Source organism: Physeter macrocephalus, chromosome 14 (assembly GCF_002837175.3).
Source record: "Physeter macrocephalus isolate SW-GA chromosome 14, ASM283717v5, whole genome shotgun sequence".
NCBI lineage: Eukaryota > Metazoa > Chordata > Mammalia > Artiodactyla > Physeteridae > Physeter > Physeter macrocephalus.
Window position 1 is genome coordinate 67,947,322 of NC_041227.1, and position 22,410 is coordinate 67,969,731.

The 22,410-nt window shown below is 56.4% G+C and overlaps 2 protein-coding genes and 1 pseudogene across 3 annotated transcripts in view; 2 read left to right on the plus strand and 1 right to left on the minus strand.

The window, feature by feature from the left end:
• Window positions 1-1,823: 1,823 nt before the first annotated feature.
• LOC129392711 (zinc finger protein 501-like) lies at window positions 1,824-8,476 on the minus strand (annotated as a pseudogene).
• On the plus strand, window positions 8,057-15,364 carry ARMC5 (armadillo repeat containing 5). The gene is made up of 6 exons (XM_024125476.3): window positions 8,057-9,244; window positions 10,870-10,977; window positions 11,075-11,861; window positions 12,875-13,392; window positions 14,068-14,200; window positions 14,305-15,364. The coding sequence occupies exons 1-6, from the start codon at window positions 8,767-8,769 to the stop codon at window positions 15,122-15,124; spliced, it is 2,844 nt and encodes a 947-aa protein (XP_023981244.1). The 5' UTR covers window positions 8,057-8,766; the 3' UTR covers window positions 15,125-15,364.
• Window positions 15,365-17,798: 2,434 nt separating this feature from the next.
• Window positions 17,799-22,410, plus strand: part of TGFB1I1 (transforming growth factor beta 1 induced transcript 1) — a 5,585-nt gene continuing 973 nt past the window's right edge. Inside the window, exons 1-10 of one of the 2 annotated variants that reach the window (XM_007115146.4) lie at window positions 17,799-17,831; window positions 19,127-19,288; window positions 19,452-19,504; window positions 19,599-19,741; window positions 19,908-19,995; window positions 20,112-20,217; window positions 20,335-20,529; window positions 21,320-21,493; window positions 21,763-21,844; window positions 22,143-22,291. In XM_007115146.4, coding sequence (XP_007115208.1) covers window positions 19,226-19,288; window positions 19,452-19,504; window positions 19,599-19,741; window positions 19,908-19,995; window positions 20,112-20,217; window positions 20,335-20,529; window positions 21,320-21,493; window positions 21,763-21,844; window positions 22,143-22,291 — 1,053 coding nt within the window. In that variant the 5' untranslated portion in view covers window positions 17,799-17,831; window positions 19,127-19,225. The remainder of the gene's footprint in view (window positions 17,832-19,126; window positions 19,289-19,451; window positions 19,505-19,598; window positions 19,742-19,907; window positions 19,996-20,111; window positions 20,218-20,334; window positions 20,530-21,319; window positions 21,494-21,762; window positions 21,845-22,142; window positions 22,292-22,410) is intronic. The other variant, XM_007115145.4, reaches the window with a different exon arrangement.

Genomic DNA, 22,410 nt, shown 5'->3' on the forward strand with positions numbered 1-22,410 from the left:
CTCAGTAACCTCCACAGGTTACTCCTTCCTTCACTGCTGTGTTTCCCTTCTGAGCAATGGGTCCAGGGTATCAATAGACTAAGATCGAGTCCTGAACTTGGGTGTGTGCAGCTCTCAGTAGCTGGACTCAGTGTCACATGATGATAAAATTTAACTTAACCAAACCGTCTAAACCTACATGATTGTGTCCGGGCTGGGGGTACACAGTGGCCTAGTGGAAAGCTGAGAAAGCTGAACCTGACGGAAGGCGGGTGCGCGGGGTGGGGTAGGGTGGTGAAGGCAGAACGCAGCGGACACCTTGGGAACAGTAGTAGAGGCCCGGATTTTAAGGCGGGAGGGGCTGTGGTTGCTTAAGGGACTTAATAGAATAACTGGACTCCAGGAAGAGAATGGAGGGTGGAAAGCTGAAAAGGGCAGTGGAGGTGCTCGTCCCGCCCCTTCTACCCCGGATAACACCCGTGTGCTTTCGGGGCTCATGGGGCGCCGCATCAAAGGGACTCGGCGGAGGCGTGTGTTCAGAAACGCCCCCTGCTCTAGGTGGAGGCGGCGGGCCGGGCTGCTGCCCATCGCCAGCTCTTACCCACTGAGACCCCGCACCTCCGTGTCTCCTGCATGACACGCCCGGGGTGCAGCCGAGACGGGGCCGGTCGCCCCCACTGTCCGGAGAGGGCCAGACCCCAGCTCCGGGAAGGCCATCCGTGGCGTGGCAAACGGCCCAATCCCGAGAGGGCTGACCCCCAAGGGAAGGCTGAGAGAAGGCGGCAGCGGTGGCGCCTGGCTCCGCTGCAAGGGATGCGGCCAAGCCTCCACGGCGGGCAGCCTCCGCGGCGCCTTCTGGGAAATGTAGTCCCCGCAAAGGGGCCGAGACCCGGATGCGGAGGGTCCCGGGCATCCTTACTCAACCTCCGGCAGGGGGCGCTCCATCCCCCGCCGCCCTGCTTGCTTCTCCTCCCCAAAACCCGCCCCACCTGTCCCCAGGCCTTCCCAAGATGGGCCGAACTGGTCAGAGCAGTGAGCGCACCATAAAGAGCCACCGAGGAACCACATCCCAGTCCCTAACTAGAATGTGAGCGGAAGTAGCCGGCTGGGGCGCCCGGGAGAGCGAGCCCTGGTGGAGGTGACCTGGCCTAACGTGGTGTGGTGGCACCTAAAACCTCTCGCTAAGGAAAGACCGAGAGTGAGGAGCTGGCCTCTGGCAGAGAATTTAAGGGAACGCCCCCAAAGTCAGTAATCAAGAGAAGCGACATTGTTACTTGATATTTCAAAAAATCAAAATGAATGCAAAAAATTCATGGTGAACAAAATATCGAAGATTTAAATAAAGACAGGCATCAACCCTGTATTTTCTCCACCCTGCCTCACTCACCTCACCCTAATCACGGCCCTGGTTCCAATAAAACTTTATTTACAAAAGCAGGTGGCTGGCACAGGTAGTAGCTTTCTGATTAAAAAGTATATATAGGGGGACTTCCCTGGTGGTCCAGTGGTAAAGAATCCATCTTGCAATGCAGGGGACAAGCGTTCGATCCCTGGTCAGGGAACTAAGATCCCGCATGCCGCGGGGCAACTAAGCTCACGTGCCTCAACTAGAGCCCGGGTGCAGCAATTACAGAGCCCATGCGCTCTAGAACCCGCGCGACACAACGAGAGAAGACCTGCGCACTGCAACTAGACCTGCGCACCATAAGGAAAGATCCCGCATGCCTCAACAAAGATCCCACGTGCCACAACTAAGACCCAACGCAGCCAAAAATAAATAAAAATAAATAAATAATAAATAAGACCTGCGCACTGCAACTAGACCTGCGCACCATAAGGAAAGATCCCGCATGCCTCAACAAAGATCCCACGTGCCACAACTAAGACCCAACGCAGCCAAAAATAAATAAAAATAAATAAATAAATAAATAATAAATAAACCTTTAAAAAATATATATACACATAGATGTATCATTTATCTTGATTGTATTTTCATGCTCCCTTAAATTTTGCACTAGAGGCTGGTGCCTCGCTCATCTAACCCTAGTGCCCCTCTGCCAAGTCCCCTCAGCTTTGGGAGCCACATATCTGCCCTGGAACCCAGAAGTGGACTACATCTGGAAAGGACCCTGATTTTGGTCTAAGTTCAGCCACCAGCTGCCTGAGTGACCTTGGGCCAGTCAGGCTCCACCTCGCCCTCTGTTGACCCCCAGAGCTGTGTCTTCCCAGACGGGGCAACTTTTTCTTCACGTGGTGTCATACAAGCTAGAGGAGACTTGGATCATAGCTGCAAACCGGGGATTAGGAAGCTGCTTCATTGCCTCTAACCTGCTTCTTGACACCCACAAGGCTGAAGATTAGACACTGCAACACTGCAACAGAAAAGCCCCCATGCCTCCTCTACCTTACTGGTCATCAGAAAATAGCAGCAAGAAAGTGGCCCGTTTCATTCACACCTTCTAAATCTCATGCAAGGACATTGGAAGAACCTAACATGCAAGGGAAGCTAAGAAATGTACTGTTTAGTTTTCCAACAACTACAGTCCAGAGAGCCTCTTTAGAAGGAAGTGAGAATAGATTCTGGGTGTCAGATGACATCCCAAACTATGGGAAAGCCAAGTTTCAATGCAGGTATAAACCCATGCTGGCAAACACGCACCCTACACATAGCAGAATCATAAACTCTTTGAGGGAAAGCTCTGCGAGGGGCCCTGAAAACCATCTCATCCTATCTGCTTATTTTACAGCTGAAGAAACTGAGGCCCAGAGAAAGGAAGTGATTGGCGAGTGGGGGGTGGGCAAAGAGTGGTATGAAGACGCTGGCACGGGTGAGCTGGAAGAAGAACCTGCAGAAAACTTCTTGGTGCCCAAAGAGTTTCTAAATTTACAAAGATTGTACTGAGGTTTGAATGCGTTGAGCCTAATTCAGATCCAGGAGGACGCTGGCCATTAAGAAATGTAAGCATTCTTCCAGGTCATGAAAAACAAAGAAATTGTCCTAAAATACTAAAGAATTCTTCTAGATTAAAAGAGACTAAAGAACCATGAAAACTAAATGCAATATGTGCATGTAGTTAGGATTATATCCTGGACCATAATTTTTTTTCTTATGCTATATAAAGGCTATTAGTGGAATAATTGGTGAAACTGTAATAAAGTCTGTTCATTAGATGACAGTACTGGATCATTGATAATTTCTTTGTTTTTAGAAAATCCACATTAAATTATTTAGGAATAAAGAGAGAGAAAGAGAGAGAGAGAGAGAGAGAGAGAGAGGGAGAGAGGGAGAGAGATAAGCATTTTGAACTGGCAGGAAATAAGAACAGAAGAAGAAAGAAGAACAGAAAGGGATCCTGAATCCCAGGGAAGAGAAGCTGCGAATCACCAGGCAGTGTGATCAGACCTTCCTCAAGGTGTTCTGCACCTGCCCCATGTGGGATGCTGGGGACTCAACAGGGACAATGCAGAGGCCCTGTCCTCCTGGAATATGTCTAGGGAAGGGAGGGAGGGAGGGACTTTGGCTTGGGGCAGGGGGGTGCTGTTCCGGCATCCCCAGTGCACCTCTCAAAGCACCTGCCAGCCACTGTTGAGCTTCTGGGTGGATGGGACTCCAGCTGCCAGCCTGTGGCCACACCCACTGCCCAGCATCAGCCTCTGTACCGCCCACCAGGCTCAGAGGAGGAACCAGGCTCCCAGGACTGGGTGAGATCAGACAGAACTGGATGGAGTCCAAGCTCATGTCCAGAAGCCAGGGCCAGCCCAGGGGACACAGTATTACTGACTCCCCCTCCCTCCGAGCCCACCCGGGCCTTAGCGTTTATAGAGCACCTCCACACCTGCTTGCTTCCCAAAATAGCCCTGCGAGGGGTGTCTGCGGGGACTGTCTCCCTTAGGCTCACAGGGCCCAATACTTGGCCCTCTGACCAAGGCACACAGGGGTTTGCCTGGCCTTGCTGAACCCGTAAGCTCTGCCCCTACTCCCTGACACATACGGAAAGGAGCTTCAATATCAGAGGGTGATACCTGGGGTTGGGAAAGCAGGTCTGGCCTGTCAGCTGGGCTGGGGGGCTGGGGAGGAAAATGGCTGGTGGGGGGCAGGAAAGGGTGAGGGAAAAGAGAAACTGCCTCCACTGCATGGGTCTTTCTCACGCATGAGAGTGTAGGGTGGGGATGGTCACCCCCCAACACCTTTCTGTAGCTGTTAGGCAAGTAATTCAAATGAAACTCACTGAGTCAGGGACACACCAGGGAGCGGTGGGGACTGTCCATGTCCGGGGCAGCCACTACTCAGCCCTGTCAACACGTTGTTGCTGGAAAGCTCCAGTGTTGCTGAATTTTCTGATCCTCTCCTCTCTCTCCTCCCCAAAAACAGCAAACTAGAAATCTAGATTGTGATGTGAAATCTCCCGATTTAAATGTTGGTTCATGGGACTTCCCTGGCGGTCCGGTGGTTAGGACTCCACACTTTCACTGTTGAGGGCATGGGTTCGATCCCTGATTGGGCAACTGAGATCCCACAAGACGCCGGCAAAAAAAAAAAAAAGAAAGAAAAGTGGCTCAATAGTGTAAACACACACACACACACACACACACACACACACACACACACACACAGTGAAGGCCAAAGCAAACATGTCCCGCTGCCTCTGGCCTAAGCACTGGCCACATGCTTGGAGAGTGAGGCTGTCTCTTTCCCAGCTCAGGGCACAGTGAATGCTGGATAAACCCCTGTGGATTAAGCCCATCCTTCCTGTTTCCAAGGACTGGCCTGCCTCCCTGCTCTGGGCAGGACCTGGCTCTACAATTGAGAGGAGAGGGGGCGCAGGGCTATTTACCTTAATGTGAGAAATTAGCTTCCAGTTGACTGATGGGATTTTGCAAACAAATTCTCCTCCCACGCCCACCTCTGCCATGTACCTAATGTCCATCTGCAGTTACAATTTTGCAGAGAACGCAATCCAGCTTTGAGGAAGCTGAGGCCCCAAGCTCACTAGTAAGAGTATAAACAGGACCTGATCATAACAACTACTTATTGAATGCCTACTACAGATGCACCTGGCTCAGGCCTCCAACTCAGTCACTGGCTTGTGCGATTTTGAGATGCCATTGATGGGGCATATGCCAGAACCCATCTGTTCATCCCAGACCCAGCTTGAGGAGACAAGTGGCATCCATTAGATGTCACCTTCATGAAGCCTCTTACACTTACTCCAGGTGATGCGCTTTCTCCAGTGCCAGCATCGAGCCTGAGTCCATCTCCTTCACGACACCAAACTACTCCAGGACTGGGGCTGTCTCGCTCATTTCTGTAACCTTTGGGAGAAGCTAGGAAGCGCGCTGGCATGATGTCTGTGGGCTGACACCACCGGTGACAGGGTGACAGACTTGAGGAAGACCAGGGAACTGAGGACTGCCGAGTCCTTTCCTTGCCGAGACCTTTCATCATCCCTGTTTTACAGATGAAGAGACTGAAGCTCAGAAGAGGCAGACCTGTCCAAGGTCACGCAGTCACAAAGAGAGAAGCCTGGACACTCTGTGCTAGAAGCTGAGAGAGGAGTTACCTCACATCCCTCCCCTTTGGCCCCTCTTCCCCGTGGATACAGTTCTAGATGCACCAAGCCTGATGAGAGACAAGATTTGGGGACAGGGCACCAGATGCATGAGGCTCATGGTCCCATGGGGTGGGCATTAGGCCTCCCCCAACCTCATAAGGGCTACATTCTGCGCCTCTCCCAGGAACACAGCCAGCTACGGGGGGAGAGCAGGGCCTCACAGCTTAGACTCTGCTCTGAGCACACATTGTGCAGTGCTTTGGGAAACCTCCCTCTGGCTCCCATATACTTTAAGTTTTACCAACAGAAACACATTTGTTTACAGAGGCAGCCAGCCCCAGCGCCCTGGCAAAATGACCATGTCCAGTCCCCAGTGTCCGGGCACAAGTGAATCTTCACATTTTCTCCTCTGTTGAGGGATCAGAGAAAAAGCCTGGGGAACCTGTGAGGGAAGAGGCTAAAGAAGAGGAAGGGGCAGAGGACAAACCTCGGGCTTTCTGCCCTTGTCTAGAAATGTCACCGGGCACCCCCCAAACTCAACAGACAGGCCTTCCGGTCCTTTGCTTTGGCCCTGGGCCCCACCAGCTTCACCCTGTAGACAGCTCTCTTTCAAAGGGGTTATACACCCCAGAGCTCACCTAATGGTCCCAAATTCAGACTCTGATCCTTGTGCTAGAACACAGCCTGCCTTATGGTCCCCTCTGGAGGTGAGGACCTCCCTGACCCCCTCTTCCCCTACTGTGTTCCTCACGGGGCCTTGCCTGGCGTTGAGCCCCATTCCTCTGGGCTGAGGTAACTGTTGCTATTGGTGTGATTAGCCCCATCACTCCCTAGGCCTGTGAAGGGACACACCTAGGCTGCCAAAGGTGTTCTGCATCTTAAAGCAGCTGGGCCAGCTCTTGCCATCCCCAAACTCTCCCTCCAGCTGGAATCCCATCTCCAGGGCCTCAGAGAACAGGCCTAAGCCCACTTTTCTGTTCCGATTCCTCCAGCCTGGGGTTCCCTGATTCAGCCCACTAATCAGCAGCCCTAGAGGAGCAGAAGTGAGGTCTTCTGAGAAATGCTGGTCCCCTCAGGCTCCTTGAGGACTGGACCAAAGTCAGAGCTGAAGTCTGGGCTGCAACTTAAGCCAGGGATACTGGCAGGGGCTGCGCCCCTGGAGCGTCCGCTGGTGCTGGCCCAGGTTGGAGCTGCGGGCGAAGGCCTTGCCACACTGCAGGCAGACGTAGGGCTTCTCACCGCTGTGCGCCACCTGGTGGATGAGCAGGTGGGAGCTCCGGCGGAAGCTCTTGCCACACTCGCCGCAAGCGTTAAGGCTTCTGGCCCGTGTGAGTGTGTTGGTGCCGCAGCAGATGTGAACTGTCTCCAAAACTCTTGCTGCAGCTGGGGCACTTATAGGGCTTCTCGCCTGTGTGCGAGCGTTGGTGTTTAAGGAGCGTGGAGCTGTGGGAGAAGGATTTGCCACATTCTGGGCTGGCATAGGGTCGTTCACCCATGTGAACACGCCGGTGCTCGGTGAACTGGGTGTGCTCACTGAAACCACGACCACACTCAGGACACTTGAAGGGCCGCTCTCCACTGTGGGTGCGCTGGTGCCGTAGGCAGTCCGAGCTGTTGGTGAAGTTCTCGCCACGCTCACAGAAACTGTAGGGCTTCTCCCCAGTGTGCGATCGTTGGTGCTTGAGCAGAGAAGAGCTGCGTCCAAAGCTGTCACCACACCAGGCACAGCGGAGGAGCTTCTGGCCCGTGTGTGAGCGCTGGTGCTGCGCCAGGTTGGAGATCAGGCTGAAGCGCTTGCCGCAGTCCCCGCAGCGGTAGGGCTTCTCGCCCGTGTGCGTGCGCTGGTGCTGGATCAGGTTGGAGCTAACGCTGAAAGTCTTACCACACTCAGCTCAGGTGTAAGGCTTCTCACCCGTGTGCACCCGCTGGTGTTTAACCAGGTCCGAGCTGCGGCCAAAAGCCTCCCCGCACTCCAGACATTTATGGGGCCGGAGGCCTGAGTGGGAGCGACGGTGTTGGATGAGGTTGGAGCTCAGGCTGAAGCAACGGCCACACTCAGGACAGGGGTACGGTTTCTCTCCAGTGTGTACCCGGTGGTGCTTAACCAGATCTGAGCCACGTCGGAAGCTTTTGCTACACTCCGGGCAGCAGTAGGGCTTGTCGCCCCCATGGCTGCTTTGGTGGTGAATGAGGTCAGGGAGGTAGGCTGCGGACAGTCCACACTCCTGGCACTCGAAGGCTCTGGGGACTGCAAGATAGTTGGTCTTCTTCCTCCCCAGGGCCAGAGACTGACCTACGTAGGTACTGCAGGCCCATCATCATTTCCCGGGCGGCCGGCTGCCCCGGCCACACCAGGAAGGGCCGCTTTGGTGGAACAACTCCGCAATCGAAGGCGGACCTCGGGACTCCCTGGGATCCTGACGACCGGTTCCCCCGCTGCTCGGCCCCGTCGGAGTCCTCCCTTGCCGTTTCTGGAGCCACCGACTCCACAGCGGTAAGAACGTACCGTTTCCTAGATACCAACCACTGAGCTCACAAGCACAACCACAGCTGGAGACACTCTGGACCCAGGGATTCAGCACCGGAAACGGAAATGTCCACCAGCCCGTGCAGTTCTAGGAAGTGGCTGCGAACGGTCTCGGTAGGTTTAACTCTCTCATTCACCTGGCGGAGCAAGTGCTCCTATCTGCAGCCGCTGTCAGGAACTTGATACTTTCCACTTGGCTCCGGGTTCTCAGTCCGTCAGCGCGGACTTCGGTGCCCCGGCCACCAATGGGGGGCGGCGAAGCGAGCCTGAAGGAAAAGGCTGTTGCTGCCAAGGACACGCTGGGGGCAGAGTAGACAAGTCACCTGGAGCAGCACTGTACTGAGACTCCCTGATCGGACGTCTGGGTTCTCCAGAGGCACCGGCCCACCCGAGTCCCTTGAGAGAGTTTCCCATCCATCCTAAGCAAGGCGTCTTAAGCTTGGCGCGGACTACATATCCCAGCATGCGCTGCACGCGCCTCTGGGGCTCGCACAACGATTAGATAACCACTACTCTCAACATGCCTTCTGCAACTGTGCAAGCCAGAGCACTGGGATCGAGAACTACAACTTCCGACTTGCATGACAACTGCGGCGGCGCTATTTAAAAAGCGTCAGAGAGGAGGTGCCTGGCTACGCCCTGCTCTTCCAGTTCCGCTCCCTAGGATGAGCTGCGAGGAGAGGGGCGGAGCCTTAGGCCTGAGCCAAGATGGCGGCTGCGAAGCTAAGCCCCGCGGACTCGCTCTCATTCTGCCTCGCGCAGCTCACGGCGGCGGCCGGGGAGGGTCTAGGTGGGGGAAAGGACACAGCTACCAACGAGACACCCTTGGGCCGTGCGCTCTTAGCCCTCCGTACGCGCCACGTCAAGGCAGCTGGGGGAATCGAGCGCTTCCGGGCACGCGGCGGGCTCCGCCCCCTTCTCGCGCTGCTACGGCGAGCGGCTGCAACGGGTCCCGCCCCGTCCCAGGCTGGCCCAGGCTCCGCCCCCTCGTCGGTCGAGTCAGCGGCTTCTTCTGGCCCCGCCCCTTCGCCGGGCCCCGCCCCCTCTGCTGCGTCGTCATCGACGCCCTCGCCACCAGCGCGCCTGCGCAAGACGCTGGACTTGGCGCTCAGCATCCTAGCCAACTGCTGTACGGAAGGGGAGTGCCGGGCTGAAGTGCGCAGACTCGGAGGCATTATCCCTTTGGGTAAGTGCCCCGCCCCCATTTCCTAGAAGGATTCTACCCACACCTCTGTCTGGGCCTGGGCGGAGTCTTGAGTTCTTTGTGTTGTAGCCTGGAAGATCGTGCTTTCTGACGGCGCAGCGCCCGCAGCTCTCATGATGTCATGGCCCGTGACGTCACTGCTCTCTCTATAAATTACACCCTAGCCCTCTTAGATCAGATGCCAATTACCTGGGTATTGGTCGTGGAGCGCCTCTCTCGCATCTGGGCTGGTGGAAGCCAAAGGGTTATTTGGTGACTCTTTCAAATGATTCTTACTCTCCATTTATGTTCATAGCAGGCACTCAGTGCCTACTGTGTCCAGCCTTGTGCAGGGCTCTGAAATCCCATTTGATGAGCTGGGGGTCAGAAAGTGTAGTGGTTGAGAATGTGGGCTCTGCAGTCACCTAGACCCATCTGAGGCTAGGATTGTAAAATGGAGTAATAACAGCTACCTCAAAAGACTGGAATAGGGAGAAAATGAAATACAAAGATAGAACGCAGATATCTAAGTCTGGACTGGCTACTTCTAGTTATTAAAAACTAGCACAATGAGAACAAATCCTGGGACTTCCCTGGCGTCCAGTGGTTAGGACTTGGCACTTTCACTCCTGGGGCCCGGGTTCTGATCCCTGGTCGGGGAACTAAGATTCCGTAAGCCTTGTGGCACAGCCAGAAAAATAAAGAACAAATTCTAAGCCAGTATTTTATAATAACTATAAATGGAGTGTAACCTTTAAAATTTGTGAATCACTGTATTGTACACCTGAAACTTATTTAATATTGTGCATTAACTACACTTCAATTTTTTAAAAAAGAACAAATCCTAACAAAAGATAGCAAGCTTTTCTGTTTACCAGCTAAATTGGCGCCTTCTAGTGGCAATGTTGTGAACACAGTTTACACTTCATTGCCAGCTATGAAATTATGCCTATTTTGATGAAATCTTAATTTTTTTGATAAAATAAAACATTAATATATTTTAAATTTTCATTGACAAGAGGCCTGGCACATTAATAAGTCCTCAGTAAATATAAGTTTTGTTGTTAGTGTATAACCCCCATCATTCATTCACTGTTTTGTATTTTAAATATCTCCTGAATCCATCCACTTCTTTGCCTTCTTCCATCACGTGCCCAGAGACTGTGCTGGGCTGTGCTGGTAGCTGACTTGGGTCAAGCCATCTTCTCACTATTGCAACAGCCTCCATGTTGCTCCCCCTGCCTTATTCTTTCCCCCTGTAATCCATTCTCCCCGTGGCTGCCAGATTTTATCATGTCACTTCCATTCTTAAAACCCTGTGTGGCTCCCAGTGCCCTCACATTCAAGTCCTGAGCCCTTGGCCTGATCAAGGCCCTTCATGAAGTCAGAGCATAAACACTAGATCTCACCTCTGGGCCTTTGCAAAGGTTACTTCGAAACCTGAAATGCCCTGTAACACTCCCATCCACCATCCTTCTAGAAAATACCTACCTATCTAACCTTCCAGACCCCACAAGTGTTAGGCCATTCTGGAGGCCTTCGCTGACTCTCTCAGGCCACGTTCTTGAGGTGATTAATGAGAGAGACAAGAAGGGGTAGAAACCTCAAGAGGCCAAACCCTCTTGCAGTGACTATTCTTCAGTGTGTGAAGACAGACAGCATCCAGAACCGAACAGCCCGTGCTCTGGGGAACTTAGCCATGGAACCTGAGAGCTGTGGGGACATCCACTCTGCTGGTGAGCAGGCTCTGAGGGTGGAGCCATCTAGGGCTTGGGGGTGGGAGAAGGGCTTGGGTGTCTGTCCTCGCTCACCTCTGTCTTCTTCCCTCTCCAGGTGCTGTTCCCCTGCTTGTTGAGGGCCTGACGGCCTGCCAGGACTCACAGTGCCGCCAGAGTGTGGTTCGTGCCCTCCGCAACCTGGCGGACTCACCCCAGCACCGCCTGGCCCTGGCAAAGCAGGGAGTGGTGCGCCCGCTGGCCGAGCTTCTGGCTGCTGCCCCAGACCCTGCGCTGACCTTGGCCTTAGTCCGTGCCCTCCTGGAGCTGAGTCGAGGCTGCTCCCGGGCCTGTGCTGAGCAGCTAAGTCTGGGTGGAGGACTAGGCCCACTGGTCAGCCTGGCCTCCCACCCCAAAAGAGCAGTGCGTGAGGCAGCCATCCTGATCCTTGCCAATCTGTGCGCCCAGGGCCTGGTAAGGCCTGCGCTGGGCAACGCTGGCGGTGTGGAGGTGCTACTAGGTGAACTCCGGCGGCGCCGGGGCCCCAGCGGGGCTAGCCCAGCCTCCCAGCAGCCCCTGGTGCGGGCCGTGTGTCTGCTGTGCCGGGAGGCTATCAACCGGGCCCGACTGCGGGATGCTGGTGGTTTGGAGCTGCTGATGGGCCTGCTGCGGGATCCTCGCGCCAGCGCCTGGCACCCTCGTGTTGTGGCGGCCCTCGTGGGCTTCCTCTATGATACTGGGGCCCTGGGCCGGCTGCAGGCTCTGGGACTTGTACCTCTCCTGGCTGGGCAACTTTGTGGTGAGGCTGGTGATGAGGAAGAAGAGGGAAGAGAAGCTGCTTCCTGGGACTTCCCTGAGGAGAGGACTCCTGAGCGGGCAGAGGCCGGAAGCTTCCAAAGCCTCAGGTGAGTTCCCACCTGATGCTGTGGGGTAGAGTCTCTTCACTACCCTCACTCTCCACCCATTCTGTCTCGGTAAGACTTTTATTGACTCTGATTCCTAATTCCTTGTTCTCACTGAACATGACCACTTTCCAGTCCCCATTAAATACACCTCTTCTCTCTTGGGGCCACCTTTGACCTTGGCTCCACCCCAGCACCTCTGAACTTTGGGGCACAGACAGGTTCCCTGGAAGGTAGTATGTGCACTGGTTCTGATGATACGTTCTGGCATCTAAGTTCTTATTCTGGTACCACCACCTACAAGCTGAGTCATCTCAGGAAAGTTAATTAACTTCTCTGAGCATCGGATTCCTTGTTAGTAGAACGAAGGATAATACATACCTACCCCATAGAGTTGTTGTAAAGATCAAATGAGGGCACTTTACACCTCACCTGGCACTAAGCAGCGCTCAGTAAACGTCAGCGTTCTGTGAACTCCTGACCTCATTTCCCACTGCTTTCCTGGTGCCCACTATACTCTTACACATTGGCCTTCTAGCTAGTTTTTGAATCTGGCAGATAAGTACCATCTCAGGGCCTCTTTGGTTATTGTTCCCTGTGCCTAGGGCACTCTTCCTCCACGACGCCTTGATTAGATCTCACCCTCATCAGCACCCAATTTTAAAATGTCAGCTCTCCCCTCCCCGGGCTCTTTTCTGTTCCCTTTTACTTTGCTCCATATGCATCACTTCACACCACACTAACTGCACACTAACATACCTACTAGAATATAGACTCTAGGAGGCAGGACCTTTTGCTCACTGCTTCTCCCCAGCACCTGAAACGGGGCTTAGCACACAATAGGCATCAGTAATTGCTGAATGAGCTGGGGTTTGCCCCTACCTCCCTTTTTCCCTGTCTCCCGCTCGGACCCACCCTCTCTCCTGGCCTCTGTCACCTCTTTTTGCACAACGCATCTTTTGGCCCTGCCCCCTCCCCTCGGCTCTGGGTTCCATCCCCTCTTTCTCCTTCGCCAGGTCCTGGCTGATCTCCGAGGGCTATGCTGCAGGCCCGGGAGACATCTCTCCCGACTGGTCGCCAGAGCGGCGCGAGCGCCGTCCGCCGCCGCCAGAGCCGGCCAGTCGGGCCAGCCCCTCCCTGGGCCCGACCTCGCTGCGGACGCCCCGCGCCCTGCGCCCGCCCGGCCGCAGCCCCGCCGCCACTGCCCCCGAGGAGCCCTGGGGCCGCGAGGGGCCAGCGCTGCTGCTGCTGTCGCGCTTCTCCCAGGCTCCCGACCCCAGCGGGGCGCTGGTGACCGGCCAGGCCCTGTGCGGCTTGCTGGCCTACGTGACGGGCGCACCGGGCTCGCCGAGCCCCCGCGCGCTGCGCATCCTGGCGCGGCTCACCTGCAATCCCGCCTGCCTCGAGGCCTTCGTGCGCAGCTACGGGGCGGCGCTGCTGCGCGCCTGGCTCGTGCTCGGCGTCGCCCCCGACGACTGGCCCGCGCTGCGCGCCCGGCCCGCTCGTCGCAGCCAGCACCAGCACCGGGAGCTGGGTGGGTACCCGCGCGCCTCTCTGCCCACGAGTGAGGCCACGTGCCCCTCCACGCCTTCCGCGCGCCCTGCAGCTCACCCGCTGTCTCACTGCCCTCCTCTGCCCACCGCCCTCCGTTTGGACAACCTCAGCCACTAGGTGGTGGCGGGGAGGGACTCCCTTCTGCTCCACTGTCCCCACACACAGAGTTCTTCAACCTCTGCCCGAGCCTTGGGGCCCAGAGACCCCAGCACTGGGCTCGGCCCGATCAGCTTAGAATTGTGCCTGTCTTTGTCTCCTTACCCAGTGTCTTCTTGGTTCCGCATTGTCCTGACTCCTGCACTGTCCTTGACTACCACTGGGCCCACTGATGGTGAACCCAGGCTCAGGCACCGTGTCCTCCCAGGCCCCACCACCCCTTCCAGCCCTGCCAGGGACTGCCCAGGCTTCTGTGCCCTGTTTCAGTCCTTGAGGGCCCAGACTCCCTCCCTGACCATGTCACTCCCGGTTCTTGCCCTTGACCTCCAGTTCCTAGTGTCCAGACCCCATCCCTCCAGGGCCTGCAGTCATCCCCCTCTTCCTTGCCCCGGGGTTGTTCGCCCCCGTTCCTTTCGGGGACCCAGAGGCCTGTCTCGCCCATCCCACCGCCATCTTGGATACCAGCTCCCAACCTGACCTGCTCTGCCCACCCCTGCAGGTGAGATGCTGCTGCAGAACCTGACCGTGCAGGCCGAATCGCCCTTTGGAGTGGGTGCCCTCACTCACCTGCTGCTCTCTGGGAGCCCTGAGGACCGCGTGGCCTGCGCACTCACCCTGCCCTTCATCTGTCGGTGAGGGAGGCGTGGGTGCCTTGCGGGGGTGGGGGGAGCAAGGTTGCTGTATCCCCAGCCCCGCCTTTTCCCACCTTCTGAAAGGTTCTCTTTTCTCCCCGAAGGAAGCCCTCTCTGTGGCGCCGGCTGCTTCTGGACCAGGGCGGCCTCCGTCTCCTCCTCTCAGCGCTCACTCGGCCAGCTCCACACCCGCTCTTCCTCTTCTTTGCCGCGGACTCCCTTTCCTGCCTCCAAGGCCTGGTGTCTCCCACTGTGAGCCCGGCCCTCCTACCTGCAATCCCCTTGGACCTGGACCCGCCCTCCCCTTGCCTCTACGAGCCTCTGCTGGGCCCTGCCCACGTGCCGGCCCCTGACCTCCACTTCCTGCTGGACTCAGGCCTCCGGCTCCCTGCTCAGAGAGCAGCCTCAGCCACCGCCTCCCCCTTTTTTCGTGCCCTGCTAGCTGGCAGCTTTGCCGAAGCCCACATGGACCTAGTGCCACTGCGGGGCCTGTCGCCCAGCGCAGCCTGGCCTGTCCTGCATTACTTGCATGGCTGCCGGGGCTGCGGAGCTGCCCTGGGGCCCGTCCCTCCGCCGGGCCAGCCCCTGCTGGGCTCAGAGGCTGAGGAAGCCCTGGAAGCTGCTGGCCGTTTCCTGCTGCCCGGGCTGGAGGAGGAGCTGGAAGAGGCCGTGGGCCGCATCCACCTGGGACCCCAGGGCGGCCCAGAGTCAGTGGGTGAGGTGTTCCGCCTGGGCCGGCCCCGGCTGGCTGCTCACTGTGCCCGCTGGACCCTGGGGCCGGGGCAGTGCCCACGGAAGCGGGCCCTGGCCCTGCTGGGGCTTGTGGAGGCAGCAGGCGACGAGGCGGGGACCCTGACTGAGGCCTTCCTGGCTGTGGTGATGGGGGTAGAATTGGGGGGCGAGGGTCCCAGCCTAGACGGTTGATGTCCCCTGGGAGGAGGCCCGAGGATGCGTTGGCTGTGAGGAGTTCTCCCTCAGAGCGGCACAGGAGGAGTCCCCGTCAAGGACCGATGAGAGGGTGGGCCGAGACGCCGGGATGATGATCTGAAGGCTCAGGAGTGAGAAGCCGAGGCGAGGCATGGGGCCCACAAGATGGAGGACCGCCCAGGGCCCCAGGCACTTGGCCTGGCTCAGCTTTCTGGAGTTGGAATTAAACACTTTGGAGTTGGCTACCCCTGTTGTGTGGTGTCTCTGCTTACCTTCCTGTGGTAGTACCCCAACCCCTTCACCCATTCAAGTCGGGTCCTGTCCGGGTTTGTGTGTCTCAATACAGGCCACCCTTGGCGTATAGGAGTTGTTTTCTAAATTTTTTATTTATTTATTTTTGGCTGCGTTGGGTCTTCGTTGCTGAGCGCGGGCTTTCTCTAGTTGTGGTGAGCAGGGGCTCCTCTTCGTGGCGGTGCGCGGGCTTCTCATTGCGGTGGCTTCTCTTGTTGTGGAGCACAGGCTCTAGGCGCACGGGCTTCAGTAGTTGCGGCATGTGGGCTTCAGTAGTTGTGGCTCTCGGACTCTAGAGCGCAGGCTCGGTAGTTGTGGCGCACGGGTCTAGTTGCTCCGCGGCATGTGGTATCTTCCCGGACCAGGGCTCGAACCCGTGTCCCCTGCATTGGCAGGCGGATTCTTAACCACTGCGCCACCAGGGAAGCCCAGGAGTTTAATAAGTAATTATGTGCTGGTTCCTGGAGCCCTGGGATATGGTTGAGTTCCCAGGCTTCTTCTGAGGATGTGGTTTTAGACCCCAGGGGAAGCCTGCTTCCTGCTGAGGCTACTTCATTGCTCAGATAGCCACCCAACTGGACACAGACCTTGATCAGGACTAAGAGGGTTGTGCTAAGGGGATGTGAGTGTGAGGATGTACATCCAAGACCTTGGCATTATGGTTTCCTCAGTTCCCTTCACCCATTGTGTGTCTTTAGTCCCTGGATCCATTTTCATCTCTTGGGCCATCTGTCCTGCCATTTTTCCGAGGGAAGACCTACTGTGTTCGTCAAGCCCCTGAGGCCCTTAGTCGTGCCCAGAGGGAGCTGGAGCCCTAGGCTGGCATTCAGGTGAGGAAAGGGCTTGCGTTGCTTTGGTCGTCCAGGCAGTGTCTCCATAATCTGGCTCCCACATCACTGGCCACTTAGGTGGCGGCCTGACTTTGAGGACAGTGTCTGGACTGGGCCTGTCCGCTAGCTTCTGGGGAGCTAAGGTTGCCCCTTGCTGCCTCTGTGCCTCAGGGAGTGTCCAGGTCTCTGTTCTCAGGCTGTGCCTTAAAACCACCCAGAGAGCTTTTTTTTCCCCCGCTAATGTATTATATAAATATTTATGTAAGGATCTATTCATTTCTCTCTCTGGCATTTTTGTGTGTGTGTGTGACACGCGGCATGTGGGATCTGCATGCAGTATCTTAGTTCCCTGACCAGGGATCCAACCCATGCCCTCTGCAGTGGAAGCATGGAGTCCTAACCACTGGACTGCCAGGGAAGTCTGCAGAGAGCTTTTTAAAAATACTGATGTCTGGGCCGTTTCTGACTGAATTGGACTGAGGGGAGGGTGACTTGGGCATCAGTATTTTGAAAAAAGCTCCCAGGTTCTGATTTACTGCTGGGTTGAGGAACCCCCTGTCCCCATTCCAGCGCTCATATCTGGACTCAGGTCTGGGTTGAGACCCACAGTCCAGTGGCTGCAGCCACACCTGTTGTGTCTGTCCACACCTATCTAAAGAGTTTCTCGTTTCCGACTTGATTTCTCAGGGTCTCAGTCCAGGGAAGGCCTCTTGTTCCTTTGTGGCTGGAGTCTGTGTCTTGCTTTCTTCTCTATGTTCAGCAGTATCTTGGGAAAGGGCTCTTTAGGGACAGGTCTGGCTCATCTCAGTGCTGGGGACGGCTGGCTGGGGTCTGGCTGCCTGGGAGTGTTTCCCCTGAGTCTGTGGGGCTTGGGCCTCGGTTTCTGTTTACCTGTGTCTGTATGTCTGTTTCCAACACTATGGCTTAGAGTCTGTGGGTGGGTTCATTGTGTCTCTCTGTCTCTGAGAGATTTCTTTGTATCTAGTTTGTGTGCCCTTTGGGATCTCTGTTTATGTCATTGTCATGGTCTCTAAGGGAAGGTCTCTGAACCTGGGATCTGACTGATCCTTAGAACATCACTCCCACCTCCAGCCCTAAAACTCTGTCTGGAGCAGGCTCCTAGGAGCAGCCTGGGTGGGAGGGGAGCTCTGTCTAAGACTCAGGGTGCTAGTTTCGGGGTGGGGGTGGGCTTGGGGGCCTCATTCTGTGTCTAATGGTCTCACAGGCAGAGGATCCCCAGCTTAGTCTGCAAGAGCCACTTTCTTACTTTGGCTCTGGCCGCCTGGGGCTCCCTGCAGCTGAGGCCAAGGCTGGGGTGTGGCCGTCTCCGCAGCAAGCAAGCAGGCTGGGCCTGAGTGGGCCGGGGCCCCGGGGCCCTCCCTCCCTTTCAGGCCCCCACCCCGGGTTCTCCCGTTCATTGCCCCCCCCCCCAGCCCTATCCCAGCGGGTCCCGGCTTCCTTACATGGTCACGGCTGGGCCTCCAGCTCCCGGACGTCCCCCCGCCCCCCGCCCCCACCGGACACGGCCCCCGCCCTGCTCGCCCCGCGCGCGGTCTTCCCGCGCCCCGTCATGGAGGACCTGGGTGAGTGGGGCCCTTGTCCCCTTGTCCCCAGTCCCTCCCCACCGCGTGGACCCGCTTCCCCATCCTGGCGCACCCTCGCACTCCCGGCATCTCTCCATCCCTGCCTCCTGTCTTCTCGCTTCTGGTCTCTGCCGGCGCCTCCTTTCCGACTCCACGTCCCCCTTCCTGCCTCTCCCTTCCTGCCTTTGCCAGACTGGCTGCTCCCTCCCTTCTTCCCTCGCTCCACTCCTCCATCACTGGCTGCGGACGGATGCGCAGGGAGGCGCAGCGCCTGTCGGCGCCTGGGCTCAGGAGCTCTGGGGAGGGAGGAGTTAAAGGCACCTTGGGTCCAGGGACTGGGAAAGTAGACGGGAAGGGAGAATATGACATCAAGTTCTGGAGAAGAAAATGGGCTTGCCCTAGGGTTTTGGGAAGGAAAGAGTTAAGGGCCCTTAAGTATGGTAGGGGTCAGGTCCTTGGGGCAGAAAGTATAATAGATGAGTGCCAAGATGCCAGGGAGAGGTTAAGTGTTCCACCAAGGCACTGAGAGATGCAGAGTAAGGGAGCAGGGACTTCTAGATTCTGGAAGGTAATGAGTTCAAAGGATCCGGATCTGGGGATGGAGGGTGTGGGGCAGGGGAGGGGGGCGGCGTGTGTGTGTGTGTGTGTGTGTGTGTGTGTGTGTGTGTGTCTGTCTGTCTGTCTGTCGGTCTTGGGGCAGGAAGGAACACCCAGGCATCTCATCCTCCCTGTCTGTTAGAACTGGGGCTGGAAAGCTGTGCCCTTCGTGGGAGAGAAAGGGTTCCAGCACCCTGCAGTAGGGGGTGCTGCTCAGCTGGGGTAACGCGCACTGGTACGGTGAAGAATAAGCCAATCAGAAAGCAGGTCCCAGGAGACTCACCAATGAGGTGCATAGGGTGGAGCCCAGTGGCGTCTGGAGGTGGGCCAGGGCTGGGAGGGGTCTCTTTAGGTGTAGGGGGTGTGGCAGAAAGAGCATCCAATCAGAAAGCTGGTGTCAGGCATACAGCCAATTGAGCAATTTGGGGTGAAGCCATATTTGGCTCCAGTAAAAAGCCGCTTTTGACTGCATTACGGAAGATTCGGAGAATATAAGAATCAGGTAGCTGAATTTGTATATGAATCTCAGGATGAGCCATGTGGGATGTTCTGATCATAAATAGTCCTTGCTGCCCTTACATATCTCTGCCTTGGTCTGGCTTTGTGTTTCTTCTGATTCTTGACCTCTGCTCCTAATACTGGCTTCCATCCAACTCAAACACTGCCCACTTAGAACACTTGTTCTCTGATCTCTTAAGGCCCTGTCTCTGCCTTAACCTTGACCTCCCAACCTCTCACCCTGACGGCCTCTCCCTGCAGATGCCCTGCTCTCTGACCTGGAGACCACAACCTCACACATGCCAAGGTCAGGGGCTCTAAAAGAGCGGCCCCCAGAGCCCCTCACGTCTCCTCTGACACAGGTGAGATCAGATGCTGGGGAGTGGGGCAACCACTAGGGCCAGGTTTGGCAGGGGCAAAGGGAATCTAGGGCTGAGTGGGTACGGTACAGTACAGGCAAGTACAGTACTGTACAGTACAGTAAAGTACAGGCCTATCATCCCACACATATGTCCTTCTCTGTAGATGGGGTCCGGGGAATCTTCAGGAGCCTCTGGGGACAAGGATCATCTGTACAGGTGAGGGGGCTGGGTACTGGGGGATGGGGGAGCCAATTGAGACTCAGGGTTGTATTCCCCACCCCTGAACCCAGGCCCCCACCCTGTTTCCCAGCACGGTATGCAAGCCTCGGTCCCCGAAGCCTGCGGCCCCTGCAGCCCCTCCGTTCTCCTCTTCCTGTGGTGTCTTGGGCACGGGACTCTGTGAGCTAGACCGGTTGCTTCAGGAACTTAACGCTACTCAGTTCAACATCACAGGTACCAGCGTTACTGGGGCAGGGCTTGATGGGAATGGGGGGCAGGGCAGGACAGACACTAAGTGGGTATAGACTTCCCAGAGTAGCAGCTAAAGGGATACAGGCCTTAACTGGGAAGGAGGCTAGAGCATGGCCCCATGTCCAGTGCCCTTCTATCCTCTCTGCAGATGAAATAATGTCTCAGTTCCCATCTAGCAAGGAGACTGCAGGGGAGCAGAAGGAGGACCAATCTGAGGACAAGAAAAGGCCCAGCCCGTGAGTTTGGCATAGTTGGCAGGGCTGGGAGAGGGGTGATCAGTCCTGGATGCCTGAGTTACAGGAGGAAGCGTTACTCTGAGGCTGTAAGCTGACACAAGTTGTGTTCTTCACAGCCCTCCCAGTCCACGCCCTGTTCTCCCAAAGCCTTCGGCCACCTCAGCCACGCTGGAGCTAGATAGGCTGATGGCCTCACTCTCTGACTTCCGTGTCCAGAATCATGTGAGTCACTCAGGGAGTGAGGGGTGGGCCAGTGTGGATTTGTGGCTCTCAACCCATTTTAGACCCTCCCACATCTGCTGCCTTGCTGACTCAACTCTCCTGTCCTCTCTGCTGCAGCTTCCGGCCTCTGGGCCAACCCAGCCACCAGTGCCAAGCTCCGTGAATGAGGGCTCCCCCTCCCCACCAGGGCCCGCTGGCAAAGGCAGCCTAGACACCATGCTGGGGCTGCTTCAGTCTGACCTCAGCCGCCGAGGCGTTCCCACCCAAGCCAAGGGCCTCTGTGGCTCCTGCAATAAACCCATTGCTGGGCAAGTAAGTGGAGCCCTGCGAATAAGGGAGTAGAGACCGACAGACCCATCTTTACTGAGAGCCAATGGGTATTATTGTTATTCATATTTTACGGATGAGGAAACTGAAGCTCCAAGTCACACAGCAAGTATGTGGCAGAGTAAGAATTCCAATCCAGTTATGTGGATTGTGTGTGCCAGGCTCTACGCTAGCTCCTTTACAAACCCCCATCTCAATTAATCTCCACAAAAGCCTCATTGGCTCCACCCACCAGTCTGGGTTGGGAGCTCCGGTCCCTGGCTTATTGACTGAGCAGATGTTACTGGCAGCTGTGCCCAGTGGTTGACCTAGTTCCTCCTGCTAGATAAAGCGCCCTACCGCCATCCTAGAATTTCCAATCTCAGCAAAGCAGGGTGGCATTATGACTTTCGTGGGCCCCAAGCACTTTCACCTTCATGGGCCCCTTCTTCCATTAATAAAATATATTAAAAATTGCATTTTATGACTGTGTTGGTATAAAGATGAATATATTAGTATTATATATGAAGTCATTCTGCCCCTAGCTCATTTTTTCTTCTAATTTTAAAAGAAATTACAACATTTTTGTGGGTTCCTAAAGTATGCCGGGCCCTAGGCACTGTGCTGGAAGACGGGTTGAGTCTCCATCACTTACAGACCAAGTGACTTGAACGTTAGATTCTTCATCCTGATTGCTCACAGAAAAGATTCGAAAAGTGCTACGTAAACCTTGACTCACTGGGCACATGGCAGCCCGAGGGCCACTCTGACCCAGGCCTCAACCCCCAACTCGCAGGTGGTGACGGCGCTTGGCCGTGCTTGGCACCCTGAGCACTTCGTTTGCGGTGGCTGCTCCACAGCCCTGGGAGGCAGCAGCTTCTTCGAGAAGGATGGAGCTCCCTTCTGTCCCGAGTGCTACTTTGAGCGCTTCTCCCCACGATGTGGCCTCTGCAATCAACCCATCCGACACGTGAGCCCCGCCTCTGTCTCACCCAAGGCGCCTGTGGGATGGGCCTCATCCACTTACACTTCTCCCATCGCCACGCCCACCCCAGCCCCGCCCCTCGTTCTCTTCCACGGCCCTTTAGACTTCGCCCTCTCTCTTTGACTCCCAAGTTCCTGCTTAGGTCTCCCACACCGTACACTCGTACTTCCACCCAGTCACCTCGGTTCAGGGCGGAAGAGGGAGGGGAGTAGAAATTGAGGGCCACACTGAGTGTTCCCTTTTATTCCCCGCAGAAGATGGTTACTGCCTTGGGCACCCACTGGCACCCGGAGCATTTCTGCTGCGTCAGTTGCGGGGAGCCCTTCGGAGATGAGGGTGAGAGCTTGACTCCCACCTTGAAAGCCGCGGGTCCGCTCGACATCCCGCCCTGCTCTCTTCGGGCCAGCGCACTACGACCTCCGCAGTCCTCGGGGCCGCGAATTTTCTCCTCTCTCTCCTGGCCCCAACCTGTCCCCCCGTGTGTTCCCATCCCATCCGTTCCCGCTCTGCCCCCGCCCCAGACCCCATCCCTCTCCGCCTATCGCCTCCCCTGGCCCCATAGCCTCAGATCTTGTGGGGCTCCTGGTGCCACCTCGCACCCTTTTCCTTCCTCCTACTCGGTTCCCGCTCCTAGGTTTCCACGAGCGGGAGGGCCGCCCCTACTGCCGCCGAGACTTCCTGCAGCTCTTCGCCCCGCGCTGCCAGGGCTGCCAAGGCCCCATTCTGGATAACTACATCTCGGCGCTCAGCGCACTCTGGCACCCAGACTGTTTTGTCTGCAGGGTGCGTGGCTGGGGGGCGGGGCCTGGGAGGGACAGGCCAGCGTGGGGCGGGACTAGGAGCCTGGGGCGGGGCGATTATTCAGAGCAGGGTCCTGGGGAGGCGAGGCTTCGCCTTTGAGG